Source organism: Neofelis nebulosa, chromosome 16 (genome assembly GCF_028018385.1).
Source record: "Neofelis nebulosa isolate mNeoNeb1 chromosome 16, mNeoNeb1.pri, whole genome shotgun sequence".
Taxonomy (NCBI): Eukaryota; Metazoa; Chordata; class Mammalia; order Carnivora; family Felidae; genus Neofelis; species Neofelis nebulosa.
In genome coordinates this window covers 4,417,444-4,444,808 of record NC_080797.1, presented here as the reverse complement: position 1 = coordinate 4,444,808, position 27,365 = coordinate 4,417,444, and the positions used below count along the sequence as shown (strand labels likewise).

Here is a 27,365-nt window from a genome sequence, read left to right as displayed (position 1 = left end):
ACTTGACCTATTGAGTCACCCAGGTGGCCCCTAGAGTCATTCTGAAGATGAAAAGCACTGTGTAGCCTTGGACACGGGACAGGTGTCATAGTTTGCTGTGTCACAGGTAGGCCATGGAGGGTCAGAAGTTCCCTCCACTCCCTCAACCGCCCCCCCACCCCAAGGAGCTAGCGGTCTGCTCACCACCCAGCCTCCGTGTTCGTCACCCTCTTAACGCGTTAGCCTCCCCAGCGGGTGGGTCTTTGCCCTTTGAATTGCACGGTCTTGGACACAGAGGTCTGGGGAGGAGCGACAGTTAACGGTGACATTGTTTCAGACATGGTAGAGTGCTAGGCTGGACTGTGGGCCCCTGAACTTCACATCCAGGGGGCAGAGGCTGCGTGAAACCGGGTCTCACTGGGCTCTTAAACGCGTCCCTCCCGCCGGGAACCCTCAGCTACGAGGCATCTTGGTGACAGGGACTCTCCTGGGTGCTGAGTGCGTTATCGTTCACTTCCATGGCGCCTTCCGCAGCAGGGCTCCTGTCTTCCCCCTCGGTTTTGTGGATGTACAGATAAAAGCAGTTGGCTGAGTCACTTCCCTGAGTCATGTGGCTGCTCAGGGGCTGAGTCAGGATTGAGCCCCAGGCTGGAGGGCCGTTTCCTCTTTGCCTCTGGGTCCCTCTCTCCTCTGTACCCTGTTTCTGGCCATGTCTGTCTCTGACCCTTGCTTAATACCCTTTAACAATTGCCCATTTCCTCCCCGGGGCTGCTAGGAGAAGCAACAAATATGGCCTTCCCTTCTTGGACGCTCTAAGACACCTGACTCCACAGAAGCAGCCTGCCGTCTTACCCTCTGGGTTCTAGAATATTCCTCTCTTACGTGAAGCCTCATAGCCTCCTCATTCCTGTAATACTCCCAGCTCCACTCAGCCAAGATGCACATCTCCTGTATGTGGGATATTTTATCCACACACACATGTGCACCTGCACAGTGGACTCCTCATAAGACTGTTTGCTGTGTGTGTGTTTTGACCACCGGCCGATGTGGGAGGAGCCAAAGCAGGTGTCTGGAGGTCCAGGTAAATGTGATCAGGTGTTGGGATTCTGGACATGCCCTGCTGGGGAGGAGGCCGCCTGGCCGCTGTCCGGCACCCGGTGCTGGGACACCTGTCCATACTGAATCGAAGACACACTGTGGGTTAAAAGCCGTGGAGACGGAAGTTGGCCATGGGGAGGCCGTGTTCACTCAGGGTCCCGGGAGCATCTAGGATTGACCGGGTCCCTGCTGAGGGCGTGCAGGGCACATGTACGTGGTTTTGCAGCCTTAAGAAAATACAGGAGCAGGAGAGCCAAAGAACCATGTGTCTGCACTGCTTGCTTTTTTTCCTTCTTTTTTAATGTTTATTTATTTTTGAGGGAGAGAGAGAGAGAGACAGAGTATGAGCACAGGAGGGGCAGACACAGAGGGAGACACAGAATCCAAAGCAGGCTCCAGGCTCTGAGCTGTCAGCACAGAGCCCGATGTGGGGCTCGAACTCACGAACTGTGAAATCATGACCTGAGCCGAAGTCGGATGCTTAACCGACTGAGCCACGCAGGCTCCCCTCTCTGATTTTTATTCTTATTTATTTAAAAAAAATTTTTTAAACGTTTATTTATTTTTGAGAGAGACACAGGGTAAGCAGGGGAGGGGCAGAGAAGAGAGGGAGACACAGAATCGGAAGCAGGTTCTGGGCTCTGAGCTGTCAGCACAGAGCCTGACCTGGGGCTCGAACTCATGAACCGCGAGATCATGACCTGAGCCGAAGTCGGACGCTCAACCGACTGAGCCACCCAGGCACATCTCTCCAATTTTTATATTTAAGAACACTGCTCCCCCTGGTCAAAAGAATTAAACCACCATAAGCACACGTGAGCAAAAGGGAGTCGCGTTTTGGCCTGTGAGCCCGGTTCTCTCCAGATCTCCCCCAGAGAGATTTGGATGCAGGACCAGAAAAGCGCCCCCTTGCCCTCCATCCGTTCTCAGCGTTGTCTGAGAAGCTTTTGCATCGCGCTCTGCTGAGACTTGCGTTAATTACTTCTGGTAGGTCCACACAGCCGGCCTCGGGGCCTCATCTGCTGCTGTCCTCGGGGGTCCCGAGGCGCTCTGGCTTCTGGTTCTGCAGCCGGGGGTGTGCAGAGTGATGGGGCCCCGGAGCAAAGCCCCCCGTGCCCACCGTGTGTGACCTTTTCTCTCCTCTTCCACAGAAACCTGGAATGGTCCCCCCACCGCCAGGAGAGGAAAGCCAGATTATCCTCCTTCCGCCTGGCTGGCAGAGTTACTTGTCTCCTCAGGGTCGGCGTTACTATGTCAACACGACCACCAATGGTGAGTCCCGCTCTGGGGTGGGGGAGGGGGGCGGGAGGACCTTGCACCAGCCTCCCTCGGGGTTTCTGTCCTCCTCTGGCGTGTACCGACCGATGCTCAGACTGTTTCTTCGGAAACCCACCTCCGGGGCTGTGGGGGACTCTTGCTTTCCCCACGGTGCCGGGTGGTGGGGGTCCGTGCCGGATGGGGAGGACCAACCTTCAGGGTTGGGGGTCATCTCTGGAAACTCACAGCCACCCCCGGCATCTCCATCGAACCCAGTCTCATGGTCTGGGGCCAGTTCCCAAAGCGGGACCTCAGAAGGTTCTCAAGTCAACATCTGGTTTAAGCTGAGTAAGCCAGGTTTAGCTACTGTAGGATCCTCTGGGAGTGTGGCCTGTGCTAATAAGACGGAAGCTTCCACACAGGGGTTGCCGGTGTGGGGTTTCCCTAATTTGACTGCAACATCTTCCCCGAAGTATCCCACTGGCTCACGTTTCTTGGGATGCTCATTGGGAAATTCTGGGGTTACTTGCGAATTATTTTTTTCTAATAGAGGACACGGGTCCCATGTGCAGTTCTGAGCTGAGTTAGGACCACACCTCCTTGCACTCGGTTGTTGTGGACTTCCTGGGCCTCATGGTGACTCCAGGACCCCCCAGCATGCGGGCTGTAGAGTGGGGCTTGCAAGAAGGCTAGGGAAGGTGTATAGAAGGAGCAGCAGTAGGTTCTAGAACAGGGTGGTCTTGGGCAGGGCAGGGCAGAGCAAATGCAGCCAGAGGGCTCTGTCTCTTGGCCTCCACACCTCCCCAGAGGAGGGAAACACAGAAGGTTCGTTCGATGTGAGGCGAATCACAGATGTGCGTGTCAAGGAGGGATGTGAAATACAGTCTATGTCCACGTGTCGGCCCTGCCTTGGTCCTTCACCTCCCGTGTCTGCGCCCACCTGACTTAACGGTCACCTCTTCCGACCCAGTGGGACCGTTACTATGGCCGGTGATTGCAAGGCCACCCTCGGAGGGGTCCTGGTAACGGGGAGCCGGCCTTTCAGAGGGAGCAGCAGAGAAAGCAGCTGCCACTAGGGGTCGCTGGTTTGTGTTCTCGTCCCCTGCGGGCTTGAGGGGCTTGTTCCAGCTGAGGCGGTCACTGGGGTTTCTAGGAAAAGGGAAGTAAAACTATTTCTGATCGTTCTAATCTTAAGCTTCCTCCAAACACACACTTGAATGGCCTTGCACCGTGGTCGGCCTTTGAAGTTTCAGAGGAAGTTCTAGGCACAGCATGATGCCGACCGAGGTCCTCAGGGTCTTGGATGGATTCTCGTCCTGAATCAACCCACTCTATTGCAAAGGGGCTGAGTGAGGGTGGGTGGTCAAGAGAGGCTTGGTAAAATCTGCATTTATTTTATTTTATTTTATTTTATTTTATTTTATTTTATTTTATTTTATTCTTTTAATTAGAGAGTAGTACGTTCCTGGTTAAGAAACTCACTGGGTGTGAAAAAAAATAAAAAGTAAAAATCTGTGGTTGCCTTCCCTAAAGCTGTTTATCCTGCACATCGTTGCAGACATTTGTATCCTGTTACCTTGTAACACATGCATGCTCATTCTTCTTAACAAATCGGAAGAACGGTCCAGGTTCTGGGAACTGGTCAGACAGCGTCTTTCTGTATGTGTACATGTTACTGGAACTAATGTTGCAACACGGCTCCGTGATGCTCCGTTGCAGGTATATGCTACTGTTAATGTAACTCTCCCGTCTTCGTTAAGGGGATATTAAAGTCCCATTTTAATTAACTGACAGTGTCTGGGGGCTTTTTTTCCTGAGCCCCAGGCTTTTCACCTGTGCCTGGCGGTCAGGGCTTTCTTGCAGGTCCGGGGATATACTGATCCCCAGAGACTCTACACCAAGGGCGGGCAGACTGTCTTCTGTAAAGGGCCAGGTAGTGACACGTTTTTGTTCGTGAGGCTCCTGTGGTCTCCGTCACTGCTCCTCAGCTCTGTCCTCGTCACATGAAAGCTGCCACAGACGACACGGAAACCACTGAGTGTAGCTGTGTTCCAATAAAACTTTGTTTATAGACACTGAAACGTGAATGTCAAATAGCTTTTCCACGTCACCGACGTGATTTCTTTCTCAAGCACTTAAGACGATCTTAGTTTGGGGGTTCACGGGCTGTGTGATAAGGGGAGGGTGGGCCCTTGAGCTACCGGCCCCTGCTTTAAGCTCTCTGTTACGTCCTGTAGGATTGGCTCTCCTTCCCCGTGCCTGCTTTCTCTGATAGGCTTGCGGTAATCCTGGCCGAGGAAAGGGTTGGGGGGTGGGAAATGCCTTTCTTTCTTTCTTTTTTAAAAGTTAAAAAATTTTTTAATGCGTATTCATTTTTGAGAGACAGAGACCGAGCACGAGCGGGGGAGGGGCAGAGAGAGAGAGGGAGACACACAATCCGAAGCAGGCTCCGGGCTCTGAGCTGTCGGGGCAGAGCCCGACGCGGGGCTCGAACCCATGGACTGCGAGATCATGACTTGAGCCACATTCGGACGCCCCGGGAAATGCCTTTCTGACGGCAAAGAGATAGTCCTGTTTGGAGGGATCGTGCAGACCCTGAACATCATAGTAAGGATTTTGTTCTTTACCCAGAGGGAACAGAAGCCCAGCTATCTTTCTGATTCTGGCTGCTGGGCTTCCGATGACATTTTTGGATCTGATCGCCCTTCTGTGGGGGAAGCACCTGTCGGAACAGCCTCTTGCTCTCCTCCTGACCTCCTGTCTCCCCGGGGGCATTTGACTTTGTGTCTCCTCCTGGCCGGGCCAGCCGCTTTCCCCCCTTTCTGCCCCAGCCCTGGGGCCTCTCCTGCCATGTGACCCGGGCCAGGGCCGTGCACCCTGCTCTGGCCGCCACACACCTTTCTTCTCGTCTTCCTGTTCATCTCCCGCTCTTCCAGATACTTCTGGTGTCCCTTAATCCCCGATGGCTTCGCAGAGGGCGCTTGGGCACGGTGGGTGTTCGGTCCCTGTTTCTACACCACATATAAGTGCAATGAGTTGGCAGCCAAGTTTACATTTGTATTACCTTTCTCTGGCTCATCTGCTTACTTTGAAATCCATTGAGGATTTTAGGGACAGGCATCGTCACAGCGCTGGCAGCCGGGCTGGGTTGTGGGGATGCCGATTCGGACAAGAAGCCATCTCCGCCTTGGAACACTGGCGTCCTAGACAGCACATGCCCACAGGCGTTGTGAGTGTTAGTGTTGACATCTGGCGGCTCCGGGGTAGAGGGTCACCAGCTTTTGCCGGGTCTTGGAAGAGGGAGGGACCCTGGACTCGGGGATTCCATGTGGGGGTCACCGCGCCACAAGGGCAAGACGGCGGGGAAAAGTCTGACCCACTGATGACCCCACGAGACACTGGGAAGACCTGGGACTTTGCCCTGAGGGCAACAGACAGCTCTAGAAGGCATTAAAGCAGAGGCCTGACGTGATCAGAACAGCGTGGCAAGACTGCTTGGGTAGCAGAGGGGAGGAAGCAGGGGCGGTGAGCATGGGCCCACGCAAACAAAATGAGAATAGAAGGAATGAGGTCAGCTCCACACCTACAGCTGTAGCTGGGGAGGGAGGAGGTAGAATCCGTCCGGCAGGATGTAGCAGGTGAGGGAAAGAAGGACTCAAGGCTCCTCTGAGTTGCTTTGCTTTGTGTGATGGAGCCGTGCAGGGAGCACCTGGGACGCGAGGGAGGAACGGGTTTGGAGGGGAGAAGACAAAAATCCATGTTGCACGTAGGGTTCCTCGGAGAGCTGGCCAGCCTATGTTTGGACGGATGCGTCTGTGACATGGGGGGGCACCTGGGCCGGAGATGAGGATCTGGGGAGCCATGTGGGTGCCTGGCTTGGCAAGCAGAAAGCAGAATGGATTTCACCTCTTCTTACCCCTTTGGCCTGGGAGCATTATGCAGTGACCAACCTGTATGACCACAGAGGGCAGCCCAGAATTTTCATTTCATCGTGAACGGAGGAATGAAGCCGTGAAATGCAGGAGATCATCACCCAGGGCGAACCTCTAGGAGGGAGTCCTGCAGAGAAACATGGAGGGAGGAGCGAGGGAGACTTTGAAATAATTGTCAGAGATAGGAAGAATTCAGGAGAAATAAGGCAATATTGTGAAGGGCAAAAGAGAAATGATGGTTGAGAAGAACACTCAGAAACTGAAATATAGATCAAGTTTATGATAGAGGTGATACTTTATTTTATTTATTTATTTATTTTATTTTTATTTAAAAAAATTTTTTATAATGTTTATTTTTGAGACAGAGAGAGACAGAGCGTGAACGGGGGAGGGTCAGAGAGAGAGGGAGACACAGAATCCGAAGCAGGCTCCAGGCTCTGAGCTGTCAACACAGAGCCCGACGCGGGGCTCGAATTCATGCACCATGAGATCATGACCCAAGCCGAAGTCGGATGCTTAACCAACTGAGCCACTCAGGCGCCCCTATTTTATTTTTTTAATGTTTATTTATTTTTGAGAGGGTGGGGCAGAGAGAGAGAGAGAGAGATCCAGAATCCGAAGCAGGCTCCAGGCTCTGAGCTGTCAGCACAGAGTCCGACGCGGGGCTCGAGCTCACAGACTGCGAGATCATGACCTGAGCCGAAGTTGGACGCTCCACCGACTGAGCCACCCAGGCACCCCAAAATAAAATTTATTTTTAAGGGAAACACAACTATCTTCTTGGAGCCCCAGCCGAAGCCCAGAGGAGCTAGGAATTGTTTTTGCTCTTTTGATAAAGTATCCATACGTACAAATGTTTTATTATGTTTGTGAGTGAAGCTCGGAGGGCCTCACCAGGTTTTGAGCTTTTTGGATTCATTTGCCAAATGGCCGGTCGTTCTCTTGATTTCTTGTTTTAATTTTTCTTTAAATGAGTAGATTCCCATTTAACTTTATTACACCAGGAATTAATGTGAGTTTGTGGGTTAAGTTTTCCAGTAGAACACTTTCAAAAGCATTGTTTGACCTCTTCTTTGTTACAAATAATTAGATGTTTTTCTCATTTTCCAGATAGAACAGCCCTGATAATTCCCTGTTAATAACAGTTGCCCGGAGAAACTTCTACACGCAGAAACCTCTATCTGTTTTCTTCTGTCCATCTGTGTTGAACAAATGTGAGATGAGAATGTTGCCTTTTCTTGGCACGTTTAGTTGATTTGAGTTCGCTGTGTGTGTGTATGTGTGTGTGCATTCATACATGTTTCTTGTTTTGGCTTTCTTATTTTCATCTAATGGACTCTTTGCGCAAAGCTGTTAGACCTTAGCGCTTATTATTAATCTGTTTCTGTGTGGGTTTTGTTTTTCCTCGCAGAGAATCCATTTTAATTTGTAGCGTTAAGGTAGCATTTAAAGTGCACAACACATTCCTCGAATCTCAGCCTTTTTGAAGGGCGGTAATCTTGGAACTTTGGCAAATGCCGAGTGGGTTAGAGTCCTGCCCACAGCCAGGATACGGAAGACCCGTAAAAAACCAAGAAAAAGGATTGTATTGTTTACTGTGTTCTAGGACGTTGAGTTACTGTGGAAAAGGCAGCTGATTGGTCCAGAGTGTAAGAACTATCCTCATGGGCTGTTAGGCGGGGTCACCAATTAGCAGCAAATTATCCAGATATGGAAGTGAAACAGGAAGGAATGTGTGAGGGACGCCTGGGTGGCTCAGTCGATTGAGTGTCCAACTTCGGCTCAGGTCATGATCTCGCAGTTCATGAGTTCAAGCCCCACATCGGTCTCACTGCTGTCAGTGAGGAGCCTACTTTGGATCCTGTGTCCCGCCCCTCCCCTGCTTGCACCCTCTCTCTCTCTCCCAAAAATAAACAAATGTTAAAAAAAAAAAAAAGGAACGCGTGGGATATGACCCAGCAATTCCACTCCTAGATACATACCCAAGAGAATTGGTTATATACACGCGAAAACCTGTACGTGAATATTCACGATGGCATTCTTCATCGTGGCTGGAAACCACCAAAATGTCTGTCACACGATGAATGGATACACAAAATGAGCTGTATCCTTAAAAATGGGATCTTATTCAGGCATAAACAGGAATGAAATACTTGTGGACACCTGCTGCAACACGGATGAACCTTGAAAACATCATGCTGAGTGAAAGAAGCCGATACAAAAAACCATACGCCGTATGGTTCCATTTATGCAAAATACCCGGGATAGGCAATGACGTAGATCCAGAAAGTAGATGAGTGGTTTCCCAGGCAGAGAGAGGGGAGGATTAGAGACCTCGGATGGGTACGAGGGTTAGATGATGAAAGTGTTCCAAAATTAGATAGTTGGTAATATCTGCACAATTCTGTGAACATAGTAGAAACTATTACGTGCTTTTAGAGAGGAGTTTATGGTATATAAATTAACACAATAAAAAGAGGCATATGATATCTTGGTTGGAGGTTCCTTCTGCCTGATTCCCAAACTTTGGTGGGCACTAGAAATACCTAGGGAGTTTGTTTAAAAATACCGCAAACATTAAAGGGCACCCGGGTGGCTCAGTCAGTTAAGCATCCAACTGGAGCCTGCTTCAGATTCTGTGTCCCCCCCCCCCCCCTCTCTCTGCCCCTCCCCGGCTTACACTCTGTATGTCTCTCTCAAAAATAAACATTAAAAAAATTTTTTTTGCTACCATAAATATTAAAAAGAAATTTTTAAAAAGGTGGGTGCCTGCGTGGCTCAGTCAGCTAAGTAAGTGTCCGACTTCAGCTCAGGTCATGATCTCGCAGTTGGTGAGTTCGAGCCCGGCGTCGGGGTCTGTGCTGACAGCTCGGAGCCTGGAGCCTGCTTTGGATTCTATGTCTCCCTCTGTCTCTGCCCCTCCTCTGCTCTCTCTCTCTCTCTCAAAAATAAATAAACATTAAAAAAAATACCAATATGCAGGCAGGTCCCACCACAGACCTATTGAATCAGAATCTGTTCTTTGGAAAGAGTAAAAACGTCTGCTTTATATTTTTAAGTGCTTTCTAATAGTTCCCACCCATTTTTGACTTGCAAGGAGACCGTAAGATTGATGAGGGCATAGTCAGCAGATCAAATAGCATGAGGTTGAAGAGTAAACTTAAATCCAATTTTCTTTTACAGAGGTACAGTGGAAAAAACACAATTTTCTTCCAACAAGTAAACACATATTCTAGTCTCGAGGTTAAAGGTTGTATAACCGTAAGCTACTGTAGTTCAGGCGGAATCTCCGAGACGAGCCGCTTCTGAACAGATTACTCAATTTTGCGCCGACAAGTTACAGATTGAGTATAAACCTGTCACGAAAGACCCTTCACCCTGGCTAGCATTTATATTCTTCAGTGTTGTCAAGGTAACGGACTTGTGGATACCTTCCAGTCTTTATCCTGATTCTTCTAACCAGGATGAGTGGCAGATCTTTCAATTTCAGAGCATTCGTGTCAAAAGTTCAAAAAAAAAAATTTTTTTTTAATCTCAGCATTTTTGCCACTAAAAAAACCCCTGTGAACGCTTGTTTCGACTTTGCTTCTAGCTGTGGTTAAGTCAGAGCATTTGGGGGCTTCTACGATTTTCATTTTCCCATCGTGACATCTGGACCGAACGAACACGATCCTTGTCTTCAAAGGGAACTTAAGAGTCTAGTGAAATCTTTCAAGCCTTTGATATGGCAAGAAGCCGTAAGGTTTCTACTTTTGTATTGCTCTTCTCTGGAGGTTTTTAGATGGGGGCTTGCTAAGTTGCCTCAGCTTTGGTCAGGAAGCAAGTGCCAGCATAGAGTTATTGACCCCTCACCGCACATCACGCAGAGCCCTGTGACCCCGTGAGTGGAGTTTGGTGGCATCTGATGGGCTGGAGTGGCTGATCCATCCCTGTCAGGGTAACCCAACCGTATCAGGTGGCAGGATCTCTACCGGTTATTAGCTTGAGCAATATTCATTCATTAAAGGCCAAAATAAGAGTACGATATGGCTGTGAGTTGTGGACCCATAGGAAATGGTGTTTGCTTGGCTTGAACTCATTAAAAAAAATAAAATAAAACAGTGCTCATCCACGATGACTAAATTTCTAGGGCAGCGGCATTAGGGTGCCTCTGTGTCGGTAGGAGACCTGACGGTCACAGCAGGGTCAGCACCTCCAGATCCTGCTGAACTGCCCGGAAGAGGTGCAGGTGTGACAGAGGTCATGTGTTGGATTGTCTTGAGACCAGGGGTCGGCATTTTATTCTGAGTACGTAGCGATTTAAAATGTTCTGTGACTTGACAACATTGGCAAATTGGGACGTTTTCCATGAACATGGGTTAACTTGTCTTCTCTTGAAGAATCATGGGGTGTGGCCGCATTGGACCCACCTTCCTGCGTGCACGTAAGCAGGGAGGAGCTGAGAAGGTTGCCTCACTCCCCCTGATTTTTCTTACCCTTCGTCGCACGCCTGCGTTTTGTGTGTCCAGTTCCTGTGGGTGTTGGAGTTTTGACCCGCGTTGAGACAGAGCCTCGTGGTTTTATACCAAGTAATGCGTAAGAGAGGTGGCATTGGACACCAAGTCGGGAGGATTTATTTATATTTATGTATATTTATATATTTATTTTATAAATGCTCTTGGAAATCGGAGATCAAGAAAGGGGATCCGATCCGGTAAGAGAATCAAGAATCCAGGGAGTGAGGCACTTGGGTGGCTCAGTCAGTTGAGCGTCCAACTCTTGATTTTGGCTCAGGGCATGATCCTGGGGTTGTGGGATCGAGTCCTGTGTTGGACTTCGTGCTGACTATGGAGTCTGCTTAAGCTTTCTCTCTCTCTCTCTCTCTTTTCCCCTTTCCCCTGGTCAAACGCTCTCTCTCTCTCTAAAATAAAAAACAGGGGCGCCTGGGTGGCTCAGTCAGTTGAGCGTCCGACTTCAGCTCAGGTCATGATCTCACGGTCCGTGAGTTCGAGCCCCGTGTCGGGCTCTGTGCTGACAGCTCAGAGCCCAGAGCCTGCTTCTGATTCTGTCTCCCTCTCTCTCCGCCCCTCCCCCACTCACGCTCTGTCTCTATCAAAAAACGAATAAACGTTAAAAAAATTTTTTAAATAAAAATTAAAATAACTCAAAAAAGAGAATCCAGGGAGAAATGGCTGACTGGTATATAGTTACAAAGCATCTATTTCAACAAGGACCTCCGGCTCATCTCGTGTGCTGCCTTATTCCTGGAGGTTTTGCGTGCACCTGACTATCAGCGCAGGAAGCATTGCCTTTCCGGGGCTGGCATGACGTCTGTGTGTGTGTGTGTGTGTGTGTGTGTGTGTGTGTGTGTGTGTATTGGGGCTCTGGGAACCCGTGGCTGCAGCAGGAAGTTGGGGTCCATCTGAAAGGGCAGTCTGGACAGTGGAAACTGGGTAGCTGCTTAAAGGGTGAGAGTCCACAGAGCCTTGGTAACCCCTAGCAAAAATGGAAAGGATCTGTAGGTTGCATTCTGATCAGTGAATGGGCGAGCGCCGCAAGATTTGATTATCAAGCAACAAGTGTTTGTTAATGCCTCTCTGCGCTCAGCTCCAATTATCCACTTGGATGGCTTCTTACAGGGGAGGGCGGTATGGGCTAACAGTGCACATGGCTACATGTTTACAAAGGCGGAATGTGTCCTTTAGGTGGAGAGGGGATTGTTAAATGGGTCTTTTCCTCGTGGGTTGGATCTCAGGTTTTCTTTCCTGCTTGCATAGAGCTCTCTGAAGATCCCTTCCAGCTCTAAGATTCTCTGAAACCAAAGAGTCCCAACACCAGCATGCCCATCACCCGCCACAGTTGGGGAACGCGCCTCAGTCTGTAAAGCTGGCGCGGTTTCCCGATGATCAGATCTTTGTTATCGGAGGAAGATCTCGGAGTGGGGTAACGGCGTTTTTGTTACTTCAGTCCCAGTCGGATTCCAGAGTAGGCAGGGCTCATCCAAGAGGCGTGGGAGGAGAACAGAGTGAGAAGTTAGTCATGCAGGATGTGTTTACTTCATGCCGCTCCCTGGGAACAGCGTGCTGGGCCGAGCGCAGGGGCACTGAGACCCTGTGCTGGAAGGATCTTGTCCTTTGCACACACCATAAGCCAGGCCTTGCATACGGCAGCACCCCCCCCCCCCCCCCCCCCCCCGGTCGTTGCTGTTGACTGAATCTCCCGACCAGCTGTGCTTAACGCTTCTCGGCACGCCCGAAGATGCCCTCAGCCCCGGAAGAAACAGCTCCTGTAATGGGGGAGAGTGGAAATGATCCTGCAGTCTGGAACAGGGAGGAGCTGTGGGAACAATATGCTGGGGGGGGGGCCTGCCTCTCACCCCCACCCCCCAAATTAACCCTCGCGTGGCCATTGTGGGGACCTCGTAGGGGTTCCGGGTGACTGGGGGCACTTGGGTTAGAGAAGTCAGAGCAGAAGCAGTTTGATAGCTCGTATGTTCACAACCAGCCTGACTGGGCACATGTGGTCTGATCAGAGGCCCCCTGGGGTCTGCGCTAGACTTGGGGCTTAGCTGTCTCCCGGTTCCTGGCGGTCGGTCCCCTTGCTGCCCCTCTGGGCCGTGCCACAGACCCAGGCCCTCTGGACTTCTAGCCCAGGCTTCACAGCCAGCCCCAGCCCCAGCCCCTTGCTTCCTGATAGGGATTGATGTCTGTGCCCCTGCAAAAGATGTTGAAATCCTAACCCCCAGGAGCTGTGGACGTGACCTTGGTTATAAGATCTTCACAGATGCTCAAACTAAGATAAGGTCGTCCTGGAACACGGTGGGCCCGATCCAATCCACGGGGGTCTTTACAAAGAGGAGAATTTGGGGCATAGTGGCAAATACATGGCGGGGGAGGGGGAGGGGGAGGTGATACAAAGACCCAGATGACAGGTGCTGGAACGGACTCTCCTTCACAGCCCTCAGAAGGAACCAGCCCCGCCAGACCTGGATCTCTGGCTCTTGGCCCCCAAAACTGGGACGCAACACATTTCTGTTGTTTAAGCCCCCTGGTTGGTGGTGTTTTGTGGGGAAGCCCCGGAAAACCAACACACTTCCCAGGCCCTGGCATGGCAGGCCACCGGTGATCTCTTTGGGCACCGTGAAGTCAGACGGGTGGCAGCATGTCCTCCAGAAGGCCTTGGAGAGGTGCGACCTGTCACCTAAGTTTCTGACACCTGGCCCTCAGGTAAAGTAGTACCAGCAGCCGCAAGGTGGCCTCCTTTCCTGTTGCACTGACAGCCTGTCGGGGAATGCAGGGCGTGGGCTCTGGCTGAAAATAGTCGCCTGGGTCCCAGAATCCTGGTGCTTCCAGGAGAGGGACGTGCAGAAAAGCTTTTATGTAAGCTTCCGGAAAGGGACACATTAAGCAGCTGATTTCCAGATCCTTTCGATTGTTCTCATAATGGTTTTTGAGCACATCAGAGAGGACTGGGCTGGGGGTCGGGCCCCCAGCTTTGCCCCTTCCTGCTCTGGTCAGTCCTTCGTGCAGCCTTGGCATCCTGAAGTCTTGATTTCCCTGTGTTTGCAAGAGTGGATCCGGCTGGTTTCAGGCTCCGAATTTCCCCCAGGGGATGAACCCTGGTGGCCGTGCAGATAGCCCTGAGCCGTGCCACCACCTTCCTTCTGTCCCTGATTCCTGCAGGTTGGGGTGGCCCCCTGGCCCCCATGCCACACCTTTGCCTCCAGGTGCTGGGGCGGGGGGCTGGGGGTTGGTCCGTGGTGGTTCTTTCCCAGCGACGGATCCGGGAGGACTTCTGTTTTTTCTCTTGATATTTCCATGTTTTCCAGCGTTTCCTCCGGGGACCTGTATTAATTTTATAAGTAGGATAAAAGTTATGCCTCTGAGGTGCAGGAGAGGACAAGAGCTGAGACCCCCAACGCTCTCCCTTACTTCCCAATCTTCAGATCCCAGCCCACCCTTCTGGACTCCACATTGCTCTCTCAGATGCCATTTTCCCGTTGGAATCTCTCGTCATATCTTGGGCACTGCTAAGCTTTGGGGTTTCTTCTGGGGTCAGGGTGCACAGTCGGGAGCCTGGTCTCATTTATCTGGGGGTGAGGAGCACCCAAGGGGGCCGGGCCATGTGCTGTCTCCCGCCAAGGGAGGAGAATGTCAGGCTGAGAGTCAAGAGGGACTCCTGCCTCCTTTTCTTCACCCCTCTTCTTCCCTGGCCCCAGATAAAGACCTCACTTGCTTTCTGCCACCGGTATATAAAAATGACATCTGTTGGGGCGCCTGGGGGGCTCAGTCGGTGAAGCGTCTGACTTCGGCTCAGGTCACGATCTCACGGTACGTGAGTTTGAGCCCTGCGTCGGGCTCTGTGCTGACAGCTCAGAGCCTGGAGCCTGCTTCGGATTCTGTGTCTCCCTCTCTCTCTGCCCCTCCCCTGCTTGTGCTCTCTCTCTCTCTCAAAGTAAATAAATATTTTTTTAAAAAACCCAAAACTTTCCCCTAACACCTGGAGACAGGAGGAAGCAGTTTTTTTTTTTAATTTGTTTTTTTTTGTATTTTTAAAAATTCAATCCAAGTTAGTTAACATATAGCATAGTAATGATTTCAGGAAAAGAATTTAGTGATTCATCACTTAATATGACACTCAATGCTCATCCCAACAAATGCCCTCCTTAACGCCCATCCCCCACTTAGCCCAGCCCCCCACCCACCTCCCCTCTAACAACCCTGTTTATTCTCTGTATTTGAGAGTCTCTTCTGGTTTGCCCCCCTCCCTGTTTTTACCTTAATTTTCCTTCCCTTCCCCTGTGTTCTTTTGTTTCTTAAGTTCCACATATGAGAGAAATCATATGATATTTGTGTTTCTGTCACTAATTTTGCCTAGCAGAATATACTCCATCCTCGTTGTTGCAAATGGCAAGATTTCCTTCTTTTTGATCGCCGAGGAATATTCCACTATATAGACGTACCATATCTCCTTTACCAGGAGGAAGCACTTCTGCAGAGAGAACTCTGCCTTTCCTTGGCCCCCTCTAGGCCTGTGGTTGTCAAAGTCAGGTTCCTGGGCCAGCAGCGTTACCTGGAGGTGGGCGTGGGGGGGGGGGGGGCTTGTCAGAAATGCAGTCTCTCAGCCCAGACCTCCTGACTCAGAAACTCGGTGCCTTTACCAGCCCTCCAGGTGATGGAGAAGCATTACCGCACTTTAAGCCCACCCTGCAGGCTGCCCCTGTTTGCAGCATTCTAGAATTTCCCTTAGTGGGTGAGGCTGGCGGGCCTCTTGGCAGAGAGGTTTCTTTCCAACCTGCTCGTGCTGTTTCCCAAGGAAATCTTAATTCCTCAACTTTCAAGTGCTGCGTGTTTCTTCCCCAGCTTGTGTGGTCCTGTCTATCGTGCACAGCCTTTCTTGATGTTGGAGAGAGGTGGTGATGTCCAGAATTGCGGACTGTACATGTTTTGCACCATTGGCTCCCGATAAGGACCTCGGTGTGCCCGAAGGAGCGGCCGGCGGCCGGGGTCCTTTGTGATTCGGGGGCCGGATGGTCTTCCAGCAGGGCTCGGAAAGTGCCTTGGCGGTCGCCTCTCAGGAGGGAGGATGGCTTATTCCTGTTCCCAAAATAGCCATAGCTCTTTCTGACAGTTTCCTGTGTCTTTGTGAAAAGCAGCACTCCGTGATTTCGAGCATTATTTATAAACATAAAGTCACACCTTTTACTGGAAAGTCTTCTAAATGAGGATCAGCGGTGCCGAGCGACTGAGGTTCATAAAGGCCGACTTTCTCAGAAAACAAATCAGAAAGGTGATGTATGAGTGGAAAATCCCACTTGGTGGGAAGAGAAGCTTCTGAACGGTTGAGCGGTGTGATTTCTCCACGGACAGGCTGTGGAGGTCCTCCTGGGGCCGTGTTATGAGGCCCCAGTGCAGCGTGACCACAGAAGAATATTCCAGATGTGGATCTGATGGCCTCAGGGCTGGCCTTGGCTGTTTACCGGGCAGTTTCTGTGGGCAGGAGAATAGAAGCCCGTTCAAACTAGCTTGTGGGGAAAGAAGGGAGCGTTGATGAGAAGGATATATGCTGTCTCCTAGAAGCTCCAGCTGAAGGACCAGAAATCAGGTGCTGAGCTGTTTGGCCTGTCTCTGGGACCTCGCGGTGTTACGCCTACTTGCTTCTCTGGGCTCGCTTTCCTTCCTACGTATTTCTCTCTGCAGACTTGCTTCTTCTCCTTAGCAGCCTTTTAGCAGAAACTGGCCGCTGACGGTCGAAGATACCCACCCAAGCCGTTCTGTGCTGTGTCCACTGGTCCAGGGAGTGGTGGCCAAGCAGGCAGGTGGGTCTACAAAGAGCGAGCTCTGGTGTTTGCACCCTTCTTAGAGAAGGGCTTTGATGATGTGTAACAAACAGTTCCATTTTGTAAAATGACGTTTCAAGGTTCTGTTTATGATTTTTATGGAGAGTAGGGACAATCTCTAGCTTTTTCGATTCCTTCCTTTTGAGGTCACACTTGAAAAGGGCTTTGCCAGCAAAAGAGGCGAATATATTCTAGTACACTGTCATGGACTGTTTTTTTCCTCCCTTAAAATTTTTATTTATTTTATTTTATTTTATTTATTTTTGAGAAAGAGAGAGAGAGAGAGCGTGCATGCAAGCAGAGGAGGGGCAGAGAGATAGGGAGACACAGACTCCAAAGCAGGCTCCAGGCTCCGAGCCATCAGCACAGAGCCCGATGCAGGGCTCGAACCCACGAACCGCGAGATCGTGACCTGAGCCGAAGTCGGACGCTCAACCGACTGAGCCACCCAGACGCCCCTACGTAGGCCCCTTTCGGAAATGCATCTGAGAACCTTTTGTACACTTCTGTGCATTTTTGTACACTTCGCCATGTGTTTTGGACACGCCCCGCACACCAGCACACCCTCATCCGCTTCATACCCTGGAACAACAGCATCATGTCCCCTGGGCATTCCCTGCATGTCCCTGGAGTTTTCCTCCTCTAACAAAACATGCCACCAAACATATCTTCATCCTGATGCCATCACTGCACCCCCGAAACTGTTGTTAGGTCAAAGGGCGTGTGCGTTTGGGATTTTGATCGCTATTGCCATACTGCCTTTCCAAGACACTCCCAGCCTGTTTTTCCAGATCCTTGGTAACGAGGGGTTGTCAGTCTTGAAAGACATTACGTGTCCGGTGGGTAAGAAAACAGTGTCTTGTTGTCATCTCTGTTTGGGTTTCTCCAGTTTTGAGTGAGACCGGACGTCTCTTCTGCTTGGTAATCTGCCATTATGTTTCTTTAACACCACACCCCCACCCCCGCGGCCGTGTATTCTTTGCTCGTTTTAGATTGGACTGCTTGCGGGATTTGTAATTCATGCTATGTGAAGGGAATGGGAAGTCTGTCCGTTCTGCCTGGTCCTTCTTTGTCTTTCCATCCATTCGTCTGTCTTTTCATCTAGACACACACACACACACACACACACACACACACACACACACACACATTTTGTGAAAAGCAGCCTTTGGCCACGTAGCCAAACTGAGTTCTCACGTTTGCTCTGAGCTGAGTCTGCGTTAATTCCTCCAACACCGAATGCTCACTCTACCTGGTGCCTGGGAGACAGGGATACGTTTATTTGACCCAGTCCCTGCCCTCAGGATACATGCATTGGGAGGGCTGGGCTTGAGGGCAGGTGCTGTAGCTGAGGGACGAGGAGGTCATCCGTGCTCCCCATCCAGGCCATCAGCTGCCTGAGAGCAGGACAAAATTGTGGGCTCCTGGATCCCCTCCCCAGGCTTGGCACCTGTTCGTAGCTAGTACTCAGAAAGTCTGAATGGTGTGGACGAGGAGCACGCAGGACCGTGAGGTCACCGGGGCTCTCCGCGTGTCTGAACCAGGTGGCCCTGATCTGCCTTCCGCCCTCTGCCAGCTCTGTCCCCATCAAGCAGCCACTGGCACCTTCTCTTGGTGCCTTTTCCCTCTCGGCTTCCTTCACTGCACACTTTCTCCTCTCCATTTCATGGTCCCCTATTCTAGGAAGAGTCTAAAGACTGAGCCGCGCGAAAGGGTTTGTGACAGTCCTACTCTAATTCGTGAGTCTGCCCCGGAACTAGGATAGATGACAAAGCCTCACGTCAAAGCCGTGGCTCTCTGGAGACAGGTGTCGTGAGCCTGATAGTTTTAGAAGGTCGGGTAATGATGATGGGCGTTTAGGGAGTTCCTTAAATTACCCTACATTCCCGCCATGCGTCTTGCTTCAAACCTTGCCTGATCCTAACCCTCAAGTTTTGTCTCATTTACGTGTCTTCTGGTCTGTGGCTGGTTCCTGGGATGGATTACTATGGACTGTACCACTTGCCCCGCCCCTCCCCCCCCCCCCCCCCCCCCCCCAATCTGGTTAATCACGGAGACTGGAGAATTTTCAGGTCCCAGGTCTGGGAATCTGTGTTTTTACCAAGTAGTCCCAATGACCCTGATGAGTCACCAGGTTTTGGGGAGACAGGATTGGCGCTCTGGCAGGTATCTGTGCGTAAGTCCCGGATTCCGAGGGTCCAGGCTTCGATTTTGATAAGGTTTCTTTCTCAGGACCTTCCTCCTGTTTTTTCAACCATTAAGTTGGGGGTCATAATATCTCTGAGCTGCAACCACCTGTTTTTTTCCTGCATTGCAGTCAACCCTTGTTATCCCTCGATTCAAGGTCAGGGATTCCTGGTGTGTCTGCCCGGGTGTGCACTCTTTAAGGGGGCTGACATACACCAGGGACCCTAAAGGGTTTAAAGGACAGGCTCAGGGAGTTCCAGGCGCCCCACCGGCGCCCCAGGTCTCCACTAGAATTTCTGTGGCCATGGCTGGTCCTACTTTTCTAGGGCCTCTACGTAGGATGGAGCCAGCCACTGGTTCAGGCTAATGTCAAAGGGCCAGGTCGCTGAAGGGACTGCTGCTTTATTGCGACAACATCACCAGCTTCTCTGTACGGTCTGTGAACCAGGTGTGAGGGTCCCTGTCCTGGCAGGATCACAAGCTTTGCTGAAAGGATCCATTGAGCTGCTGGAAAGTGGTAGACCACTGATAGTGATGTTTCTTTGGCTGAGGGACACCCTCTACAGCTCAGACGTGATAAGGAAGGCATTCTAGAACCTTCTTCTCCCTAGCAGCAGAGAGGGAGCCCTACCCTCCCTCTCCCTTTGGGAGATGTGCTCTGGGAGGGCATGAACAGGGTTGAAAGCAGGGAGGAGGCTTTTGGGGTGGGAGGCTGGGAAGCAGAGAGAACGAAGGAATGGAGAGGGTTTTGTTTTATTAATACTGTCGTTGTCGTTACGGGGCTTTGAGGGTTTCCTCTGTGTCAGGCTGTGTGTGGCCCACTGACTGTTCATCCAGCACCCCCAGACTCCTGCAATGTTATCCCTGCTTTGCAGTGAGGACGCAGGCCGGGTGCCACGCCATTCATTGCCAAGGGGTTGACTTGGGATTTGAACATCTGTCTGGAGGACACCGATGCCTGACCTCCGAGGTGCATAACAGCAACTCTGGGTTGAGGATGGCGTTTGAAGCATCAGGGCAGGTGGACCGTCCATTCCTTCCTTCTCCTGAACAGCAGAGTCTTGGTATCACCTTGTCCTCAGAGCACGGGGGCTCTCAGAGCTCAGGGGAGCCGCCCCGGGGGCCATCGTGGTCACACGTGCACTGCCCATGGCTCGTAGACACTGCAAATTGGGGGCCGTTAGCTAGCACATCCCCACGTCTGCTTCTGGTCTCCTCAGGCTCGACTCCTGCCACGCATTTCTGGCTGGAACTCAAGATGCGGACTCTGGGGCCCCAGTGGTCCACACTGCCCGAAAGTAAGGGTCTGGCCCAGGCTCAGGAGCCCTCCCTCTGGCGATCAGACGTAGGCGATCGATCCCACAGAACACAGTTCTGCTGACGCGCCCGCTGATGGCAGTTTGCAAAAAGACTTTGCATGTTTCTGTTTGCTGAGAGGCCGCCTGATCCGTCCCTGCCGCTGGGAATCCGTGCTGTGTGAGCGGAGTTGAGGGTAGTTGGGGAAGCCCCCGTGGGAGGCGGATCGAGATAAAGCTTCCCATGCCAGAATCTCCTCCGTCAAGCGGCCCTTCCTGGGTGTTGTTAGATCGTCCAGGAACTGCCTTTTCACCCACAGGGTCTGAAACCAGCACGGAAGGGTCTGGTTCTAGAGCTGCGAGTAGGGGTCGTTACCTGGGCACCCCTTCTTGACCCTTCCTGAGTGGGACGTCCCCGGATCCCTCTGGCATCCTAGCTGATGGCGGTGGTGCTGGCCGTGCTGTCCTCACCTGGATGGACCCTGCCCCACTCACGCCACACTCCCCAGCTGCCACTGCTCCTTCTGGAGGGAGGTCTGGAAGAGCCCAAGCTTGTCTCAGTCTCTGGAGGACTGATAGGGTGGACACAGAGAGGCAGAAGTCACAGATGACACATCCAGGGCACCAGATGTGCTGAGGGGCGTGAGCCCAGGAAGCCTGCTCGGAGGCAGGGCCTGGCAGAGTGGCCACCATTGGATCATGTCACTTCTCTGCCTCAAGCCCCGCGGTGGCTGCCCCCACACGTCCGGCGTTGCTGATTCCGCAGGTCTGTGATGGGGCCCGAGGGTTTGCATTTCTAGCCGGTTCCCAGGAGATACTCATGCTGCTGGTCCAGGACCCGACTCTGAGAGCCAGTGCCCTGGGTGATCGAGTCTGGCCCTGTGACCTCTGACTCCGGCCCTCCGCCTCCACCCCCACTTTTCAGCCATATAATCTTCCTTGCAGCTCTTTGAAGGTGACAGATGTGTGCTTGCCTCTCAACCTTTTCCCTTTCGGTTCCCTCCACCTGCAGTTCTGTTCCCTCACATACTACGTGCATGGCTTGTTACTTTTCTTTGGCACTAGCCGGCTTGCAAAAGGGCCCCCAACATACCCAGTGCCCGTCACTCATGCTGCTCTGTGTCCCTCCCACATTCTGTCAGCGTTGCAAGCAGTAGAATCTGGTCGTTGTGATGGAGAGTCACTTCTACGGCTAGGTGGTAAAAGACATCATGGTTTCTCCCTGCTCTCTCGGATCTCACGCTTTGGGGGCAAGGAACTTTGGCCCATCCATGTGAGCGGATCCAGCCCCGCTCAAGCCTTCGGATGATGCAGCCCCAGCTAAGATCACACTGCAACCTCATGGGAGAGCCTGAGCCGGAACCGCCCCACTAAGCCCCTTCTGGATTCCTGACCCTCCGGAACAGTATGGCGTCATAAATCCTCATTGATTGCAGCTGCTGCTGAGTTCAGGGTGGTTTCTGATGCAGCAATGGAAACTTGCTAAACTGCTTTCCAAACTTGACTCAAATGTGCATTTCTCGGGGAGAACCTCCTTGGCTATTCTTGTAAATATTTATTTATTTATTTTTGAGAGAGAGAGAATGAGACCGCATCGGAAGCAGGCTCCAGGCTCCGAGCTGTCGGCCCAGAGCCCGACGCGGGGCTCGCACCCACGAACCGTGAGATCGTGACCTGAGCCGAACTCCGACGTTTAACCGACTGAGCCACCCGGGGGCCCCTTGGGTATTCTTCTAAAATCAAATTCCTTTCTAATACAATTTTTTTTTATCCCCCTTCCCTGCTTTATTGTCTTTAGCATGTCCCGCCATCTAACCTGAGAGCCTCACATCAGGCTCTGTGCTGACAGCGCGGAGCCTGGAGCCTGCTGCGGATTCTGTGTCTCCCTCTCTCTCTGCCCCTCCCCTGCTCCCACTCTGCGTCTCTCGTCTCTCAAAAATGAATAAACGTTAAAAAAAAAAAATGATTCTCAAACAGAGTGGTACATAGACTAAAACAGGACTGTTTTGTGCAGCTCCCTGCACAGAGCTCAGGGAGGTTGGCATAGCGGGCACTTGGTGGTCCTTGCTGGCAGACCGAGTCCTAGCTCTGCTGGTTCTCAACCGAGGCCTCAGTTTCTTTAGAAAGGATTTAGTTTCTTAGAAAGTGGAAACGGTTGCACCCATTTCGTAGGTATTTGGGGACCATGGAGGGAAACGCACGAGTGGATGCGCAGAGAGTTGGTAGTTCATTTCCTGCAGAGAGTGTGTGGTTGGAAGTCAGATTTTATTTAATTTTAAGAAGGGGTTGGGAATGCCCTTGTAGGCCAGAGGCCCGTCACTGGGGTGATTACAAAGCCAAGGACCACAGAAACATTGGTGCGTGGGAGGGAACCAGAGCGTGTGCTGCTGAGTCCCCGACGGGGGGAGAGGTGAGCGGGACCCTCTGGACGCTGACCTGGGTTCTGTGACTTGCTGCAACTTGCCTTTGTGGGGGTGGCCTGATGGCAGAGGCCAGCCAGGACCCCAAAGGACCCAATTCCCTCTGAGCTGGTACCTGTGGTTATTTCACCTGGTAGCCACTGGGGGCAGCAGAGAGCCACCACCATAGCCAAGCAAGTGGACGGATGGGGAACAGGTGTCCACTGGGGCTGGACAGGGAGTAGGGGTTGGGGTGTAAGGGTGGGACCAAGCGGGACAGGGAGGGTAGGGCTCACACCTTCCCCAAAAGGCAAATCACCAGGACCAGTGGCCTCGATCCAGGGGATCCTTGTGGCTTTCCCACCGGAAGCCGGTATCTCTAATGCAAGCAGGATGCAGTCTTAACAAGGGCAATGAAGTCCAGAAGTGACTGTTTAAAGCCAATAAGTCGTGCCTCGCTTCCTGTTTTATTATTAGCATTAGGGTTATTCTTGTAAGGAGGGGCCATCTGTGCTTTGAAACCCAGATTTACGTCTCTGTCCTCCTTTGAACTAGATTTTTCTCTGAAAGTTTTATTCTACACGGCAGCAACTGTCATCCACTGACGGGGAAATTAAAACCTCTAGCTCGTAGCATTGATGGCTTAGAGAGCGACTTCCCTGGGCCGGTTTGATCCACAGTCAGTCGATCTGTGTGTCTGGCTTTTCCTGGCTTTCGTGGAGGAGGTCCGAATTGAGTGAGGGCTGCCGTTAGGAAAAGCGTGTTTCTCGTGAATTGCGTTGGATGGACAGTCTCTCCAAGAACACGTCTCACTTCTCCAGGCTGACCTCCCCGTGTTCCCTAGAGCCTCTGGGGGCTGCGTGGTGACGATTCTGGTATCAGGAGGAGTCTGGCTGTTTCTGGACCCACCTAAAGCCCCAGGGATAGGTCCCCAGAGAATGTAGAAGAACCTTAATCCAGGGTGACTCGGGCCCCCAACTCCCGCTTCAGTTTTGCTTTGACTTGGTCGACGAGCTCGGTGTGCTGTGAATAGATTAAGGAATCTTATTGGAAAAGATCTAGAAATGGCTTCCTCCCTGTGGGTGGTATGGTCATCTGGGGTGATGTTTCCTGCTGCTGGTGAGGTCACTCAGCCACAGTCCCCGTGGCTCTCTCCAGACGTCTGCCAGGCCCGGCCTGGCCACCTACCCGCCTCAGACTTGCAGTGGCTTTGGGTTTTGGGCTAAGTCAGAGCTAGCCAAGGCGAGCATCCTTTAGAAAGCATCCTCTAGAAGTTATGGTGCCCTGATGGCGTTTGGCCGGACAGATGTGGTTCACATGGGAACGAAGGACTCCAGCCTCTGGGGGGGCCTGTATGTGACCCAGCCAGTGAGCCTTCTGGTGAGTGGGGCTCAGACTGCAAGCCTGCACCTGCCTGCGATCTCGGGGCCCCCTGCAGACCCTCCAAGCACATGATGCCACGCTGGCTTCTCTGCTCCGTCCTTAGGATTCCCAGTGGGGAGGCGAAGGGGACCCACAGGGGCAGCTGTACCCTGCTCTTTGCTCTCGGTGCATTTTCTCTTGTTGCCCGAGGGTCTCTGCCGCTTGTCGCCCCCTTCCCTGGAGAGCCCCAGGCTGGGGGGAGGAGGGACAAGAAACAGAGGCTTCTCTGCTAAAAGTGCCTTCAAGTCAGGCTGCTTTGTTCTCCCCGAGCTTGGTGGTGTCTCTCAGGTCCCAGCACACAGGTGGATGAATGTAAGAGGACGGAGGGGCGAGTCAAGTCCTTGTGTCTGTTGCCGTGTCCTCTCTCTTTCCCTCTCTTTCCTCCCTCCCCCCAAGGCCACCAGGTCACATTTTCATGTATTTACTTTTCAGTAAGTTTCAATCCTTGAGGGGTCCCGAATCCCGCAGATTCAGTGGCCTCAGTGGGAAGGTTGCTCCGAGTCTGGCCCGACACCCCCCCGCCACCATTCCTGTGCCACGAGTCGCCTCCCCCTGCCGCCCTCCGGGGTTCCTCCATTTGCCGCCAGGAGTCATTTGCCACTGTGTTCTTTTCTCCGTGCACGTGCACTCAGCTCTCGTCCAGCTAGAATCCGAGTTTCATCTTGGGCGTGACCAGCTTCAGCTTTAAGAGGAGCTGGCCCTCCGTCTTAGGCCCCACGTGGAGGCGGCCTGGTGATCTTATAGAGGCGGCCCAGTGACCTTGCCACCCTGCTCCCAGCTGACTTTCACGAGCCCCGATGTGGCTGCAGAGCCTTCTCTGAAATCAGGTCCATGGCATCAGCCACCAAAGGGGTAAAGGCCACGGTGCAGAGTGGACAGTTCCCTGGGGACCTTTCCCACATGTAGGAAGAACAGGGCTGTCTATCCCTAGACACTGGAAGGGCACATCACATGGGAATCTGCGTTGTGCCATCACGGTGTCTGTCCTTCCGTCTGCCCATCTGTCCACGCACATAGACCCGGCTCTCAGGGAGATAAGACAGGGGTCAAGGTCTGTGCTGTCTGAGAGGTGGGACAGAGTGCTGATTCCCTCAGAGGAGCTAGATGGAAGGTGTGCGGGGTGGGGGGGTGTTGCTGTCGGGGATTCTCAGGCCTGGTTCTCCGATGAACCTGAGACAGACTTAAGTGCAGGAGGCTCGGGGGCAGGGGTGTACTCTTGGGAGGAACCCCCCGGGGAAGGGAAGGAAGCAGTAATGTAGTAAAGTCACAGGAAGGGCCCCTGCCAGCCCCTGAGAGCTCTGAGCTGGGTGGAATTGTCTGCCTCCAGGCAAGGGAATTGGTGGGCTTTTTACCCCCCAACATGGGCCAGCCATTGTGTGGGCAACACTCCCTGCCCCCGATCCCAGATACAGCCTTGTGCCCCAAGAGGGACTCCACTGTGAGCCTCTGCAGCTGGGCAGCATTCGCTCTAGAGAGTTTGGGCATTTGACACTAGGGCAGAAACACAGTCTGGGAAGGCTGCCTGGTGGAAACGGCATTTTCGTTGAGACTTGACTAGTGCATGAGATTCTGGCATCCGGGGGGAGGGAACCGTGATAGCAAAGGCATGTTGCGAGACCAGCAAATGGGCTGGGGTGAAGTGAGAATTCAATCTGGACAGACAGACAGGGGCGCCCTTCTGCAGGGGGCTACAGGGTTTGGACGTTATTCTGTGTGCCCTGTGGGAGAGGAGCCAGCAAAGGATTGTCCCTGTTCGTGACCTGCAGCCAGAGACGGGCTCTGGGCTGAGCCCGCCCACCCCTCCTCCCACCGGGAAAACGCTGAGCCTGGTCTGCCCGTCCCTCCTTGTTCCTGGTGGCTGTTTCCCTGCTCCTCCTCTCCCTCAACCTCCCCTCTGTATTCTCTCCCTTAAGACATGAAGGGACCATATTCCCTCCCGACTGACTCCTGGAGCCATAAACTCCTTAAACCCAAACAATGGGTTTGAAGTTTTAAGACCCCTGATTTGGAGCTGGAGGGCGGGAGTTTGGGGGCCTGAAAGACCAGTTAGCTCAACCCTTTCATTTTGGGTGGAGAAGTCAAGGACCAGAAAGGCAGAGTGACTTGGCCAGGGCTGGACAGCAGATAAGCAGCAGAGCCCAGACAGAAACCCAGTTCTCTCGAATCCTAATTGAGAGAAGCCAGTGGAAAGCTGTGCTTAATTTTGCTTTTGGCATTTGAGACCATTGAGTTCTTAGTAATAGAAATTTTCATTAAATAATGTCATGTCCGTATATTCCACTGGCTAAAAATAACTCTACGTGGGCATTTGGCACGAATACAATGATTGCCTCGGGTGGATCCCATTTTGATCTCATTTTGCAGAGGAGACTCTTGGAAGACCGTTAGCTTGGCCAAGCTTCCACTGGTGGTGGGAAGAGGGAGAGCCGGGATTCAAAGCCGGGCCATCTGGCCCCAGAATCACCACTGTTAATAGATGCTAACCACTGTACTTCCCAGCTGCTTTAATACGTTGGGAAAGATCCAAAAGTCGATACGTGGCAAGAAAGTACAGTATGATGTTTGTTTCATTTTTTATTTTTTATTCTTTAATAGTTTTTTAATGTTTATTTATTTTTGAGAGAGAGACAGAGCGCTTGCAGGGGAGGGGCAGAGAGGGAGGGGGACACAGAATCCGAGGCAGGCTCCAGGCTCCGAGCGGTCAGCACAGAGCCCGATGCAGGGCTCGAACTCACAAACCATGAGGTCATAACCTGAGCTGAAGTTGGACACTTAACCAACTGAGCCACCCTGGTGCCCCTTGTTTCTTTTTAAAGATGTGTATATGCCTTGAAAATAAATCTCCAGGGGCGCCTGGGTGGCTCAGTCAGTTAAGCGTCCGACTTCCGCTCAGGTCACGATCTCGCGGTCCGTGAGTTCGAGCCCCGCGTCGGGCTCTGGGCTGATGGCTCAGAGCCTGGAGCCTGCTTCTGATTCTGTGTCTCCCTCTCTCTGCCCCTCCCCCGTTCATGCTCTGTCTCTCTGTCTGAAAAATAAATAAACTTAAAAAAAAAAAAAAAAGAAAGAAAATAAATCTCCAGAGATACCAAAATGTTGATTTAGAGCTGTGGGATTATGGGTGTCTACTCTTTTCTTTGTGTTTTTCTACGTCATCATATTGTACAGAGTGAGAAGGCATTCTTTTTGTCATTAGGTAACTTTAGGAGAAGTCTCTGCTTACAGTGGCAGTGTGACTCATGTCGAGTTCAGGGGGCCATCACACGGCTGCAGTGTTAGCTCTGTTCCTGGCTGGGCATCCGGAGAAGGGGCAGGGGGCAGGGGCCAGGCCGAGGTAGTGGCTGGAATTCAGACAAGATGTAGGCCTGGAGAGCCGGGAAGGACTTGGGAAATCAGCCTCACTTGACAGAGGACCCGTGTCTCTGTACAGACCCCAGGCCAGGGCTCCTTCCTCTGGCTTTGGGGTTTCAGGTGATAGTGG

The 27,365-nt window shown here is 52.1% G+C and overlaps 1 protein-coding gene across 9 annotated transcripts in view; it reads left to right on the top strand.

Moving 5' to 3' along the window:
- GAS7 (growth arrest specific 7) overlaps nucleotides 1–27,365 on the top strand; it is a 215,739-nt gene that overhangs the window by 127,159 nt on the left and 61,215 nt on the right. For all 9 annotated transcript variants that reach the window (XR_009254977.1, XM_058703711.1, XM_058703719.1 and 6 more), the window contains exon 2: nucleotides 2,229–2,349. Coding sequence is in view for 8 of the 9 variants with exons in the window: in XM_058703711.1 (XP_058559694.1) it covers nucleotides 2,229–2,349 (121 nt within the window). In the remaining variant the exon portion in view is untranslated. The remainder of the gene's footprint in view (nucleotides 1–2,228; nucleotides 2,350–27,365) is intronic.